This window comes from Urocampus carinirostris, chromosome 18 (genome assembly GCF_059441175.1).
Source record: "Urocampus carinirostris isolate Australia breed hairy pipefish chromosome 18, RoL_Ucar_1.0, whole genome shotgun sequence".
Classification (NCBI taxonomy): Eukaryota; Metazoa; Chordata; class Actinopteri; order Syngnathiformes; family Syngnathidae; genus Urocampus; species Urocampus carinirostris.
In genome coordinates this window covers 6,198,710-6,211,316 of record NC_142366.1, presented here as the reverse complement: position 1 = coordinate 6,211,316, position 12,607 = coordinate 6,198,710, and the positions used below count along the sequence as shown (strand labels likewise).

General features: G+C 40.4%; 1 protein-coding gene across 2 annotated transcripts in view; it reads right to left on the bottom strand.

Annotated features, from left to right (window-relative positions):
• Nucleotides 1-12,607, bottom strand: part of fars2 (phenylalanyl-tRNA synthetase 2, mitochondrial) — a 44,563-nt gene that overhangs the window by 31,473 nt on the left and 483 nt on the right. Inside the window, exons 2-7 of one of the 2 annotated variants that reach the window (XM_088322607.1) lie at nt 10,084-10,350; nt 8,268-8,354; nt 8,121-8,180; nt 7,891-8,059; nt 5,060-5,225; nt 4,869-5,000 (exon numbers count right to left, since the gene is read on the bottom strand). In XM_088322607.1, the coding sequence (XP_088178733.1) occupies nt 4,869-5,000; nt 5,060-5,225; nt 7,891-8,059; nt 8,121-8,180; nt 8,268-8,354; nt 10,084-10,325 (856 nt within the window). In that variant the 5' untranslated portion in view covers nt 10,326-10,350. Of the gene's footprint in view, nt 1-4,868; nt 5,001-5,059; nt 5,226-7,890; nt 8,060-8,120; nt 8,181-8,267; nt 8,355-10,083; nt 10,438-12,607 lie in introns of both variants that reach the window. The other variant, XM_088322606.1, reaches the window with a different exon arrangement.

Below are 12,607 nucleotides of genomic sequence, written 5' to 3'. Positions count from 1 at the left end.
CACACATACGCATGCATGCACGCACGCTCGCACAAACACACACACACACACACACACACAAGTCGGGATTTATAAATAATTTTGATTATTTTTAGATGAGGTGCATACTGTAGATTAGATTTAGATCGTGTATCAAGGTCATCTTTGGGGCCGTAGAAAACCTTCTTGTGAGACACATCTGATCCCCGGGCCTTTACTTTGGCATATGTGCATTAAACAGTCTTTTTCAACCAGTAGGTCTTGACCCAAAAATGGGTCGCAAACCCGTTATTAGTGGCTTGCAGGCCTTTGCCTTGGCAAAATAAGGCTAAGATGAAGACGAAGGGTCAATTACACTCCTTAAAAGTAGATGGCGATAATGCCCTGCCCAATCTCTTCTACATGTTTTCTCATTCTGCGCATTTGAGAGGGAACACATCTCATTTTACTGTGATTTAGTTGGTTTATTTCCCCGTTCTGCCCATTAAAATGGGTCTCAAAAAGGTTAGTAATGAGGGGAGGGAAAAGTGAAAAGCAGGGACAACAACAATCAAACGGAAGGAAATGATCGTGAGATACAAAAAAATGATGTACCAGTGTCTGCCATTGAAGCGCCGCTAGAAGGTACAGTTAATGGTCTAAGAACGTCTTATTTTTTACCTTTTTCTAGTATGTTAATCTTTATTATCTAAATAATCAAATAATTATTGATGTTTAGGTATATATTTTATTATTTTGTTGGGTACCAATTTATTTTAGTACGTGGCTATTTTAAAGCAGTTTTTGGGGGTCTTTTATGTGTGATATAGGCTTACATGCATGCACGGTACTTGAAGTGGTTTTGCTGGTCATTTCGTTTTTGGGACATAAAGGTGTATCAATTTTACTATCTCTGCTTTAAAGTGCACAATCCTCTCATAAAAGTGATTATTTTTTTACTGATCTAGGTCGCAGCTTCTTATTAGGATGGAATGGTGGCTCCTCAACTCGGACCACTAGAGAACAACTGCATTAAACATAGCTAGGTAAGCAAGGCAAAATAATACACTGTCCTTTTAATTTCTCCTTCATCATTTTATCACCCCCTTCCTTTTATTCTCGTCTTTCGGACTTCCTCTTTCAAGCTCTCCTTTTGTCCTTAAGCCCCCCCCCCCCTTCAATCCCACAAGAGAAGCACCAGTTCACACACACTCGGCCTGGGGCGTCACATATGGCGGTCACACTATTAAATAAGAGACACGCCAACCGGTGTCCCCTGTTGCCACTTCTTCCCTCCACCCTCCCAACCCACATTTGCTCTACCGCAGTCATTGGCGTCCTCACTGGCTTTATGGGCTCTCTATTGTCTCCAGAAATATCGGGGCGATGCGAGGAAGGGAGAGGTGTTGAATGTGGTCCGTTGCCACAGCAACCGGCCACATTGCCGCAGTAGAGACGCGTGCCAAAACGTCTTTGAACTATTTTTGTCCTCGGTGCGATAGTCGGTCGGCACCGTGTAGCAGCGGCAGGTCAAAAGCAGTGGCGGTGAACGTGACGGGCACGTTTGCTCCATGTCTTGAAGGCATCAATAATTAATGTGAACAAGCAGCCGTGGCTGGGAAGTCGGTTCACGGGCGAGTGGCTCCCTATTTGGCAGGATGTTTGCTAAAAGTGAGCATTTTCGTGGGTGGGACTAAGAGCTGTCATGTAGTAGAAGGACTATTTTAATGTAAAGAAAAAAATAAGCATTATCCCGGTGTTTTTCATACCATAGGAAGAATCTGGTGGGTCGCCAGGGTTTTAATAGTCCTGCCAGGGTCTCATAAACTTGTATTATTAACTCAGTTAGTGCCATAACGTATAAATGCGTTTCCAGAAGCATTATCCTTTTTTTGAATGCCAAAACATCTCATCTCATTAGCCGTACTGCTTATCCTCATTAGGGTCGCGGGGGGGCTGGAGCCCATCCCAGCAATCATCGGGCAGTGGGCAGGGGACACCCTGAACTGGTTGCCAGCCAATCGCAGGGCACACAGGGACAGACAATTCACTCGCTCATTCACACCTAGGGACACTTTGGACCGGCCAATCCACCTGAAATGCATGTCTTTGGAATGTGGGAGGAAACCGGAGTGCCCGGAGGAAATCCACGCAAGCACAGGGAGAACATACAAACTCCGCACAGGAAGTCTGGAGCTGGATTTGAACTGATGCCAAAACATTTTAACAAATATTCTAAAGATTTTGGCACTGGCGATCAGTCAATATCAAGCCTCTGGGAATGATTTCATTATGATAAATCACCACAAGATGGCAGGATGGCGTTGATCTTTGTCCACACGACGAGGGGCTTTTGCAATGGAGTGTGTGAGCGAAACAGTTTGATCAATCATCGGAAATAGTTCATGCATCATTCAAGCATTAGTTCAGTGTTCTTTCAATAAAATGTTATTTTTCAAGCAAAGTTCCCTTGTATTTATGGAAAGCATTGTTTAAAAAAAAAGCACTGAAATAAAAGTTTTCTATAGATCCTTAAAAATGAGTCGAAATGGCAAAATGGCATTTTCCATTAGTGAGAAACCTCTGGCACTGAATACTTTCCAAAATATATATAAATGTGAAATCAAAAATAATAACTTTAGATTTCTCAAAATGTGAATGATATCAAACGACATGGTGTGTTTTTGTGCTACGTATCTCAGTCAGTCAGACCTTCCGTGCTAAAATGTTCACTCTCAATGGGTTGTTGCTATTATTATTATTATTATTATTATTTGCATTAAAGGAGCTGTACGGATTTTGAACATTTTTTTCTTGCTGCCACCATCTCCTGGCTTGTGTCATCACTGCAGCTTCAGTAAGCTCATTCTTGGTGTGCATCTTTCTTAGTGTTTGACAGAGCCTATTTCCTAATTTCACAATTTTCATGCTATATTGATAAATACAAACAAAACACAGTGACGAGCATGAAGTCACTCTACAGGACTCCCCCCATCCCTCCTACCTAATCTGTTCTCCCCTGAACATCTTTGCTAACTTTGTTTACTGGAAGTGGCATCTTGTGTGCTAGCTTTTGTACTTTAGTCGAGTCATAGTAACGTTAACTTTTTAACCTTTGCCTCGCTTCCCCCGCAGTGTGTCCACATAATGGAAGAGACCATTACAGACGCTCCCCTACTTACGGACATCCGACTCACGTAAAAGGGTAAATACAAACATTTTGTCGGGATGTCGAAAAATATCTGCACATTGCTGTAAGTTAGATTTTGTATTGTGTGCACCTTTTTGCAATACCGGAAATTACTGTAGTGCTTTTTTCCGCTGCCACCGGCGTTTGGCGCTGTGAGAGGTCACCCAGCATCCACCCGGAAGAAACAAAATCTGCTTCCTCTTCCTAGTTCGTGGGTAAACATTCTTTACTGTTTAAGTCTATACTTTGACATTTCTATTCCTTAATATCTTGTGTATCCATTTAATATGGTTGGTGTAAAGTGTAAAGACGAGGCGAGCCTTTTCTTTTGAAATTAAGTCTAATGAAGTGTAATAAGAAAGATTGACGCGGTTGAGGAAATGGTGGGAACGCTTTTTGTCTGCCACTTTTTACCACGGAGGAGGACCTCTTGAAGCGCATCTTCCACAAGTAAGTTAAACCCAACTTTATTTATCTTGAAAGAGCATATTATTTTATGAAATGTTTCTTTTTTAGTACAAAAAGATACTGGTTACTTATATACAGTACTGTCTTTACTAAGTCTATACTATCTCCAGTGCGCAAAGAACTTTGACATTTTTATTGTTTAATATCTTGTGCATCCATTCAATACTGTTGGTGTAAAGTGTAAAGAGGCGAGTCGTTTCTTTTGAAATGAAAGTGGAATAAGAAAACTTGATGCGGTTGAGAAAACGGTTGGATTGCTTTTTTTGGGCCACTCGAACACGGAGGAGGACCTCTTGAAGCTTATCTCCCAAAAGTCAGTTATACTCAACTTTATTTATCTTTATAGAGCATAGTACTTTATGAAATGTTTATTATTTAGTACAAAACAATACAAGTTACTTATACAAGCCATAAACATACTTATATAAACCTTAAACATACAAAATATAGCACTGAAGTAACTTACTAACAAATTCAACTTACGAACGATCGTCCGGAACGTTTGTAAGTTGGGCAGCGTCTGTTATATGGGAGCAGTAACCCAGTTCCCTATGGATTTATTTCCAATGATGTGTCAGATCAATTACATCAACATTGTTAGTGTAAAGGACCAGACATTTACAAATGCCTAGTATATCTTTAAACTCTGCTTTTGCTGAATTTTTAGCTGGGCTAACAAGAATCTTTAAACTAGGTTTAGATTAATAAAAGCTAGTAACATCAACAAAGCTTTAAAATTCACGTCAAGTTGGGTTAATTAGTTGAAGGTAAATCACATTTCTCACTTTGCAGTACATGAACAATGCATGTCCTTCAACTGGTTGTTAAAGATGGTGATGACAACGAGATGAAGTTTATCACATTTGCATTGTGACCTGTATAATTTTGCCCGAAGCTTTTCATGGACCTTCTCAACAATAAAATTATGAATATAACCCTCCAATGCATAGTTCAGGCCCTTTTGGTGACTTTAAGATGTTATGTGACCTTTGTGGGCCCTAAAAGCATCAATTGCCTTCTGTGAAATGTCTCCTACTGTGACACTTGCCAAAGCACTCTTCATAGGAAGTTCAATGTCTGTCTGAGTAAGTAAGGGGTCGGGGCTTATGATTAAATCGTATACAATTTCAAATGTACAGAATATTCTTTTGGGGGAGCATGCCCTACGACCCCCCTAGACTGTCTAGCCACTAGGGTATTACAGAAATGAATGGGAAACAATTATATTTTGTTTTTTCACATGTGTTCCTACCGGAGTTAAGCAGCTGCTGCTCCATGATTCCACAACCAAGAACCTCCATCCATTCGCCACGGAAACGTACCTCCATCTCAAAAGAGGGATGAGTAAAAGGAAAGTAGCAGTCCACCCATCGCACCTCCAAGTCTGCCAAGAGAGATGAGGTGAAGAGTGGGCGGAACTAGCGGGCTCACCTAAATTCGAACCTTGTCCAAATAGGCGCCTGACCATCGCGCTGAGTGTTTGTTTGAGGTTGAACTCGAGAAGTTTGACGGCCTCCAGGCTGTGGACTTCCTGTTTGTGGGCAGTCCTGCGTCCCCCCAAGGCCTCAAACATGTCCAGCTCGTCGCCATTAGCCACATCGCAAAAGAGCTGCAGCACATAAAATTAGTTTAGTTTTTAGCCACGTCGCTAAAGAGCTAAAGCACCCCCCAAAAAATGACAGTTTAGCCGTTACACAGGTTGCAAGAAAGCTAAGGCACAAAAAAATGCCACTTTCTTTAAAACTTAATCAATTTTGCCAGATTTTCCATAAAACCAGTCCTGAGAATGCGCCAAAAAAACCCTCAGGAAATCCTTAACCCCTTAATGTTCCCGTAAATTTAGCCTAAAATCCCAATCCAAGACGTACCCAAAGTAAATTGAATGCTGTTCTTGAACCATTTGAAGAATATGGACGATTTTGGTCTCTTTTGAAAGGTAAGACTGTGACGTTTTGTCCCAAACTGAAAAAAAATCACTGCATTTGCAACAAACATTGAGTCATCCAAGTTGGAACACGCAGAAATAGAAGGTTTATATTCTCGCCTGAATTATTTTTGCTATCACATGCCTGTAAAAGAGTGTAGCATAGGCATTTAAGTTGGAAAAAACACCTAGGAAAACAGCATGAACCCTTACCTGGTCCCAGGTCAAATTTGGTAACGGTCTGATAAAACAAACATTGTGTTTTACACATTTTTCCGAGGGAAGGACAAAGCGTTTCCAAAAGTGGCCATTTGGAGATGACGAGTTCACAGCACTAAAATCTTTGCAACTGTGTATTTTACTTTGGCTAAATTTGAGACTTGTAAATGTTTGACTTCTCTTTCCAGAAGTCAATCCATGATTGTGCACACTTGCGTGTGATAATTGTGCTTAAAAATGGATCCCAGGTTGCATTTACACACGTTTATTTTCCGCTCCGAGTTCTATGAACCACGTAAAATCACATAAGATCACATTGGGAGTTTCATTGGCCAACCAATGTGTCAATCATCATTTAAATCGGTCACTACTGGCTGAAGATTTTTGAATCCGAAGTTCTAATGACGTTTTTTACAGACCTTCGTAGGTTGTCACTGGCTTAGGACCGTGAAAAAAGCTTGCAATCGGCCAAGAGTGGTGTCAATCATAAAGTCAGAGGCTAACATCATCTGACAAGTCCGTCTATTTTTAAAGGGGAGTTGTGGTGCAAAACGAGCAGATTACAACAAGGATTAGAAAAACGATGCAGGATTGCTTTTAGGTGGATTTTTTTTAATCTGTCGGATGTATTGTGTTTTGGAGTAAATATTGTACACTGTTGGATTCACTGGTTTGCAGACTATCATCTCATTTGATGATCGGTACCAGGAACGTAATTGTTGAACTACACCGGCTTTATAGTTTTTGGGTACCGTGTTTCAGACTGATCGTGATGTTTCTGTGATGAGTACATTTTAAAAGACAAAAGTTTAAGCTTTCCAAAGATATGTGGCATGACGTATTTCAGGGACTGGTGACATTGTGAAGACACTGCTTTGTTTATCAATAGCCCGGCAGAGCTTTAAGGGGTTACAGGAGGGGCCGGGAAACTTTTCGACACAAAAAGGTATTGAACAAGATGTTCTTTTTTTTTTTTTTTTTCAAACCTTATATTTTAAGAAATAATTAAACAAAGTCCCCAAACCCGATCTCCAGACAAATAATAGTGATTCAGGGCATTTAATTTCACGACATTTGGTGATTTCAGAAAATATATTAATAATATTAATGCCAGAGCTTGTATCCCAGTTACTTTAAGGGGGGTGCGTCATTTGAGTTGTTCTTAAAAAGTTGAAAGTAGAATATTTTCTCTTTTAAGTACCGGTATGTGTTACAATGCCCAAATTGAGTTCAAAGAGCACTTATATATTTTTTTCCCACCGCGCCTATCCGCTTTTATCAGAGCTGTTTTGGGTTTGGAACACATTAGGAAGCAGTAATGTGGGGAGAAAGGGAAGGGGGATATAGAGGGATCTAATGCTTGGGGTTTTCCTTAAGTGTAGCATAAAAATTGTGAAAGGAAGAAAAGTCCTGTTTCAAATACAGTCCCAATGCCAACCCAAATCCCCAAAAAGATGAAAAAGGAGCTTTTATTTGAGTGCGTCTAACAAATTTGCGCACTTGTACGCGCCACACAAGCTTGACAGAGGCTGCACTGATGATTTAAGCCAATAGATGGCGTCAGAACGTAGAACATTTTAAGATTCCGGACAACTCCTTTAAGATCTTTGTGGTTTATTTTTGTTGTGAATAATTGTTTCAAAACAAGGTGCGATCTGAATTCTATTCTCTTCTATGTGACATGCTCCCAGTTCTAACTTTGGGAATCGAGGGCTCATTATTCATCCTCCATCCTGTTTTATACATGCGAACATATTTGAAACCACAATCACGTCATTGGCATCTTTTCATAATTTGCACAAGCTACAAGCTTGAAAAAAATAGCCAGGAAGTGGTCAAACGTGGATGTATCTCATTTCCTAGAAATCCAGAAAAAATTCCAAAGAAATTACTTCTAACCAGCCTGAAAAGGATAAAAGCGCTACAGTGCTCCTGCCGATAGTGGTAGAAAAGTGGAATTGCCATCCCATCTTTAAAGCGCTGAAAGAGCAAATATTATCTCTCCCAACCTCTGGCTTACATGCTTTCTCCACAGTGGCTATTATAACCTTCTGTATTCTTTATTTTATCAGTTACGTAAAATATCTGAAGTGTTTTTTTTGTGTTGCCACGACTAAATGAGTTCCACTACCTGCCGGTTGGTGAAGAGGCGCACGCCCTCCATCTGGTGGAAGACGGGATAATGGCTAATGTCGATTTCGTCCCGTCTGTAGACGTCTCCAGCCAGGAGGAATGCGTCCAGCCCGCTGCTCACCAGCTCTCTCTGGTGGGCGGAGGTGTGGGCACGCAGCATGGTGTTCCTGCCAGGTGAGGGGAGGGGCGTGGATATTTTGTGGGCGTGACAAGGGCGTAAAGGCTCACCTGTTCAGGTAGTAGTTTTCTCCTCGCTTTCTGCTGGGGTGATCGGGTGGTATCAGCAAGCTGTCAATTAATTAAGTCAGTCAATGAGCAGCTAGATGGGGGTCTGGCTGTCAAATAATCAATCAATCAACCAATAAACCAAATGACCTGTCAAAGTTCTGCTCGAGGGTGACCACAGGGCTCAGGTTGTCATGGGCTGAGAAAAGCGGGTTTCCCGAACGGCCCGTGTAAGCGCTGTTCAGGAAAATACAGCAAACAGAATTGAGTAACAAATACAGTGTTTAAATGCCATAAGTAGATTCTACTGGTCTATAATTGGTTTAAATAATACAGGTTAATGGGACTCTGGCCATTAACCTGTATTATTTAAACTTTTTATTATATATGATTATACATTTTAAATAAATATAAACGCAAACTTAAAGGGACAGTGTGTATTATTAGTGTGCCTCCTAGCAGTACAAGAAAAAGTTTATTCAGTAAAAAAACAAAAACAATGATTTGAATATTAGGCAAAAATACATGAACTATACATTAACTATCATGCCAATGTTAATATCCATCAAAAAAATCACGTGTCTAGATATTTGTATTTCTTTTATATGGTGCCAAACATACATAAGATCGACGCCATGTTTGTAACTTGCTGCTTGCTGTAGCACTGGTTTTGTTCACATTAAAAAACAGTACCATCTAGGGGTCTAATATTACACACTGAGTCTTTAAGTAAAATACATCTTATATTTATCCTCATATAAATGATAGCAAACGCCACGGTGTATATTTGATCAGTCAGCCCCTGCCCGGTGCTATAACGCGCACCCTAACTGACTCGATCGTTGCGGTGTTTGTCCCACTCCGCCTGCATTGTGATTAGACTGCTGGATAAAATGTGATATTCACGAGCATTGCATTCTCCCCAGAAAAAAAGTGTCATGCAAAGTAAAGCAGGAAACCTGCCCAGCCCCTCGTTCTACTGCCAGAGCTTACAAACATGTCACTGCCATTGCAAGCAATTACATAAAATGCTCGAAGCGGGAAAACGGTTTGGGGGACACGAGCCCTAACTGTAGCTCATATCTTGCGCGTTAGAATAAACTCATGAAGACCATCAAAGAAGAACCGGCATCCTGTCATAGCAGCAATCACAAAAGCAGCAGTGCTGATATTTAATGCTGTCATTTACTTTTTTATCGATATGAATATTAAATGTGCGTAATTAAATTGAATTACATTTATTATTCATACTGGTGATTTGGTCTGTTTACTCGCCGACACGATTTCTTAAAATAGTACAGTATCAGCACCAGGACAATTAAATGGCGAGCAGATTTTAATAATGTCTTTTGCATTAAACTCCTGACTTGTTTACCACGCTTTATGGGTGTGACTTGTTTGCTGGGTCATTCCCTTTCATAACTTTAGTATTTATGATTCAATAGTTTACAAAGGCGCAGATTAATCATAGATTTAGTTGCCTTTCTCTTTCCTTCTCTTTTTTCTTTTCACTTTCTGTCTTTCTTTCCCTCTCTTACTCTTTTTCTCTCTCATTCTCTTCTCTCTTTCCCTCTCACTCCTACTCTTTATTTCTCTCTCTTATTCCCTTCTCTCTCTTTCCTGCTTTTTACACCCTTTCTCTTCTGTCTCTCTTTTTTTCACCCTCTAATTGTTTCTTTTCTCCCTCTTTTTCTTTCTATTTGTTATTCTTTCTTTGCCTTTTTTCTCCTTTTTATTTTCTCCTTCCTCTTATGTTCTTTGTCTTCCTTCCTTTCTTTTCTTTCCTTATTTAATTCTTCTCTCTCTCTAATTTACTATTCCGGCTGTGAGAATGTTTTTTCTACTCAGTGGCCCCGGAGTTAAAATGAGTTCGATATTACTGGCCTAGATTGTCCACACACCAGGGTTTTGAAAGGTTTTATGGGAAACACTGAAATGTCAGCATTTTTTAAATTTCCAGCAGCACCTGTAGAAGTGAGCTTTGATTCTTTCCTTCAGGAGCCAGAGCGGGTGGTGCCGTTGGTTATGGAGGTCTCGGCCCACTTTGCCCAGAATCTTTGGCGTGACGTTAGTGAAGTCGTCGCATGGGTAAGAATGGCCCAAGACTTCCACGCTCTCCTGGTTGCCGGTCGTCCTGAGAGTGGGGCCTCGAGTGCAAGCGTGCCGGCGGGCCCCTGCCAGATGTGGCAGCAGCTGCCGGAAGATCATGACACCCGGTCCGCTGAAGGACCCTCTAAAGTGCAATGTCGGCATATTAGCTTGTGCCAGGTAAAATCGCTGAGACTGAAAGGTCTGCGCTAAAAAAGCCAGGGACAGATAACTGAAAGAAAAAAGTTGGAATGAGTTACCTGACTTCAAAAACAGTAGGACTCTAGAACAGGGGTTGCCAACTATTTGGAGTCAGGGGCCACATTCGGCTAAAAAAATCTGGCCAAGGAGCCTATCTTGGAGACAGACTCAATTGTTTTATTTAGGAGTATATGTACATGCATACTGTTATGTTTATTTTTAAATGGATTTGTCTCATCAATTTGGTTTTGAATCGATCACAATTAAAGCAAAATAATATATAACGTCCCTGTTTTTAAGCACTTTGTTTGAAGTTTGTTGTATTATTGTAGTACATAGAATTTTTTTCTTTACAGAATGAAAGCAGAATAATATATGAGCTCCTGTTTCCAAGGACTTAATACTATACTTAGTTTAGTAATCATTTTGTAGTATTTCTTTTGTAGTATTTTCGTTGTAGACACACAAAGGGACAATGCAGACAAAGTTGGCACCCATAAAAAACTAACAACCATCCATTATCTCCACCGCTTATCGTCAGTACGGTCGCGGGAGCACTGGAGCTTATCCCAGCTATCTTCGGGGAGTGGGCAAGGGACGACATTTTTTTTTTTAATTAGTAGTACTTTAGCTACCATTGTCGTGATATTTTGACCAGTTTCATTTGGAGGGCCGGATTAATAAGTCTGCCGGCACATATTTTGCCCACCCCTACTCCAGAATATGACATAAATCCATTCTGTGGTGGGGATTACAAAATGAAATTGCTGTATAGCGGGGAATAGAAACCTATGCTAAGTATCTAATGTCTTCTGAACACCTGACACCCCAGATAAAACAATGAAAAACTTGTTTATAGGGTAGGGCTGCCCGATTCACCAAAATCAAACAAAAATAAATATTAAAAAAACTAGATCAGAATATGCACTTTTTTTCACAATCGAAAACTGTATCGGAATTACAATACTGGTCTGCAATTAGTTTTTTTCCCACAATCCTGCAGCCCTAATATAGGGAGTACTACTTATGTGTAATATATATATAGAGCTTAAATCGCCTCTTTATCTTTAATAATAGTCCTGATTGTTAATTAGTAATGGCCATGCAACTAAGCAATTTGTGTGCCTTTTTCCTATTTCTTGATAACCACAAGTTTTGTTTCCATGGTTATCCTCTTCTTACTTCTCCCTTTAGCATCACTGTAAGGAATGGGACCCATAGCGAATAAATGCAGTCCCAAAATTACTTTATTTTGTCGCACTAACTCGCATGTACTGTATTTTTAACTTTTTGGTTTTAAAAACAATTGAACATCTCATCATTACAAACCAAATTGGCACTAAACAGTCATGCAACAATACAACGTTAACAGTTTTCAAGGGAACAAAAAGTGTTGGAAAAATACATAGAAAAAATAAAATTGATTTAAAAATAAAGTAAAAAGAAAAACAGAGATGACATGTTTAACTCAAGGGCAGCACGGCAGCGCAGTGGTTAGCGCATGTGCGGCACAGTTATAAGGTCTTGGGAACCTCCTGTGCGGGTTCAAATCCAGCTACCGGACTTACTGAGCGGAGTTTGAATGTTCTCCCCGTGCTTGCGTGGGGTTCCTCCGGGCACTCCGGTTTCCTCCCACATTCCAAAGACATGCATTTCAGGTGGATTGGCCGGTCCAAAGTGTCCCTAGGTGTGAATGAGCGAGTGAGTTGTCTGTCCCTGTGTGCCCTGCGATTGGCTGGCAACCAGTTCAGGGTGTCCCCTGCCCACTGCCCGATGATTGCTGGGATGGGCTCCAGCACCCCCGCGACCCTACTGAGGATAAGCGGTACAGCTAATGAGATGAGATGTTTAACTCAACACCAGCGGGGACATTCTTGAGTATATTTTAGATCACTTGCACGTTAGAAATTTCCTAAAAAAGTCCCCTAAAAACATCTAATTGCAGTCCAGAAAAAGGCGGGGTCTATTTTATCACAGTACTACAATTATTTTGCATTTTTTTGTAAAAAAAGGCGCATTGGAAAACACAATTTTGTTGCTGCACAACTGTAATAACACATGGTTGTTATTTTGACCAATCAAATAAGTTGAAACAAGAATGCTAGGCTTCTTAATAGAAAAACCAACGAGTATTCTCGTTTCTTCCTATTAAAATGGAATTACATGTCCTTTTTTCCCAATGTGTTTTTATGGCCCCTAAT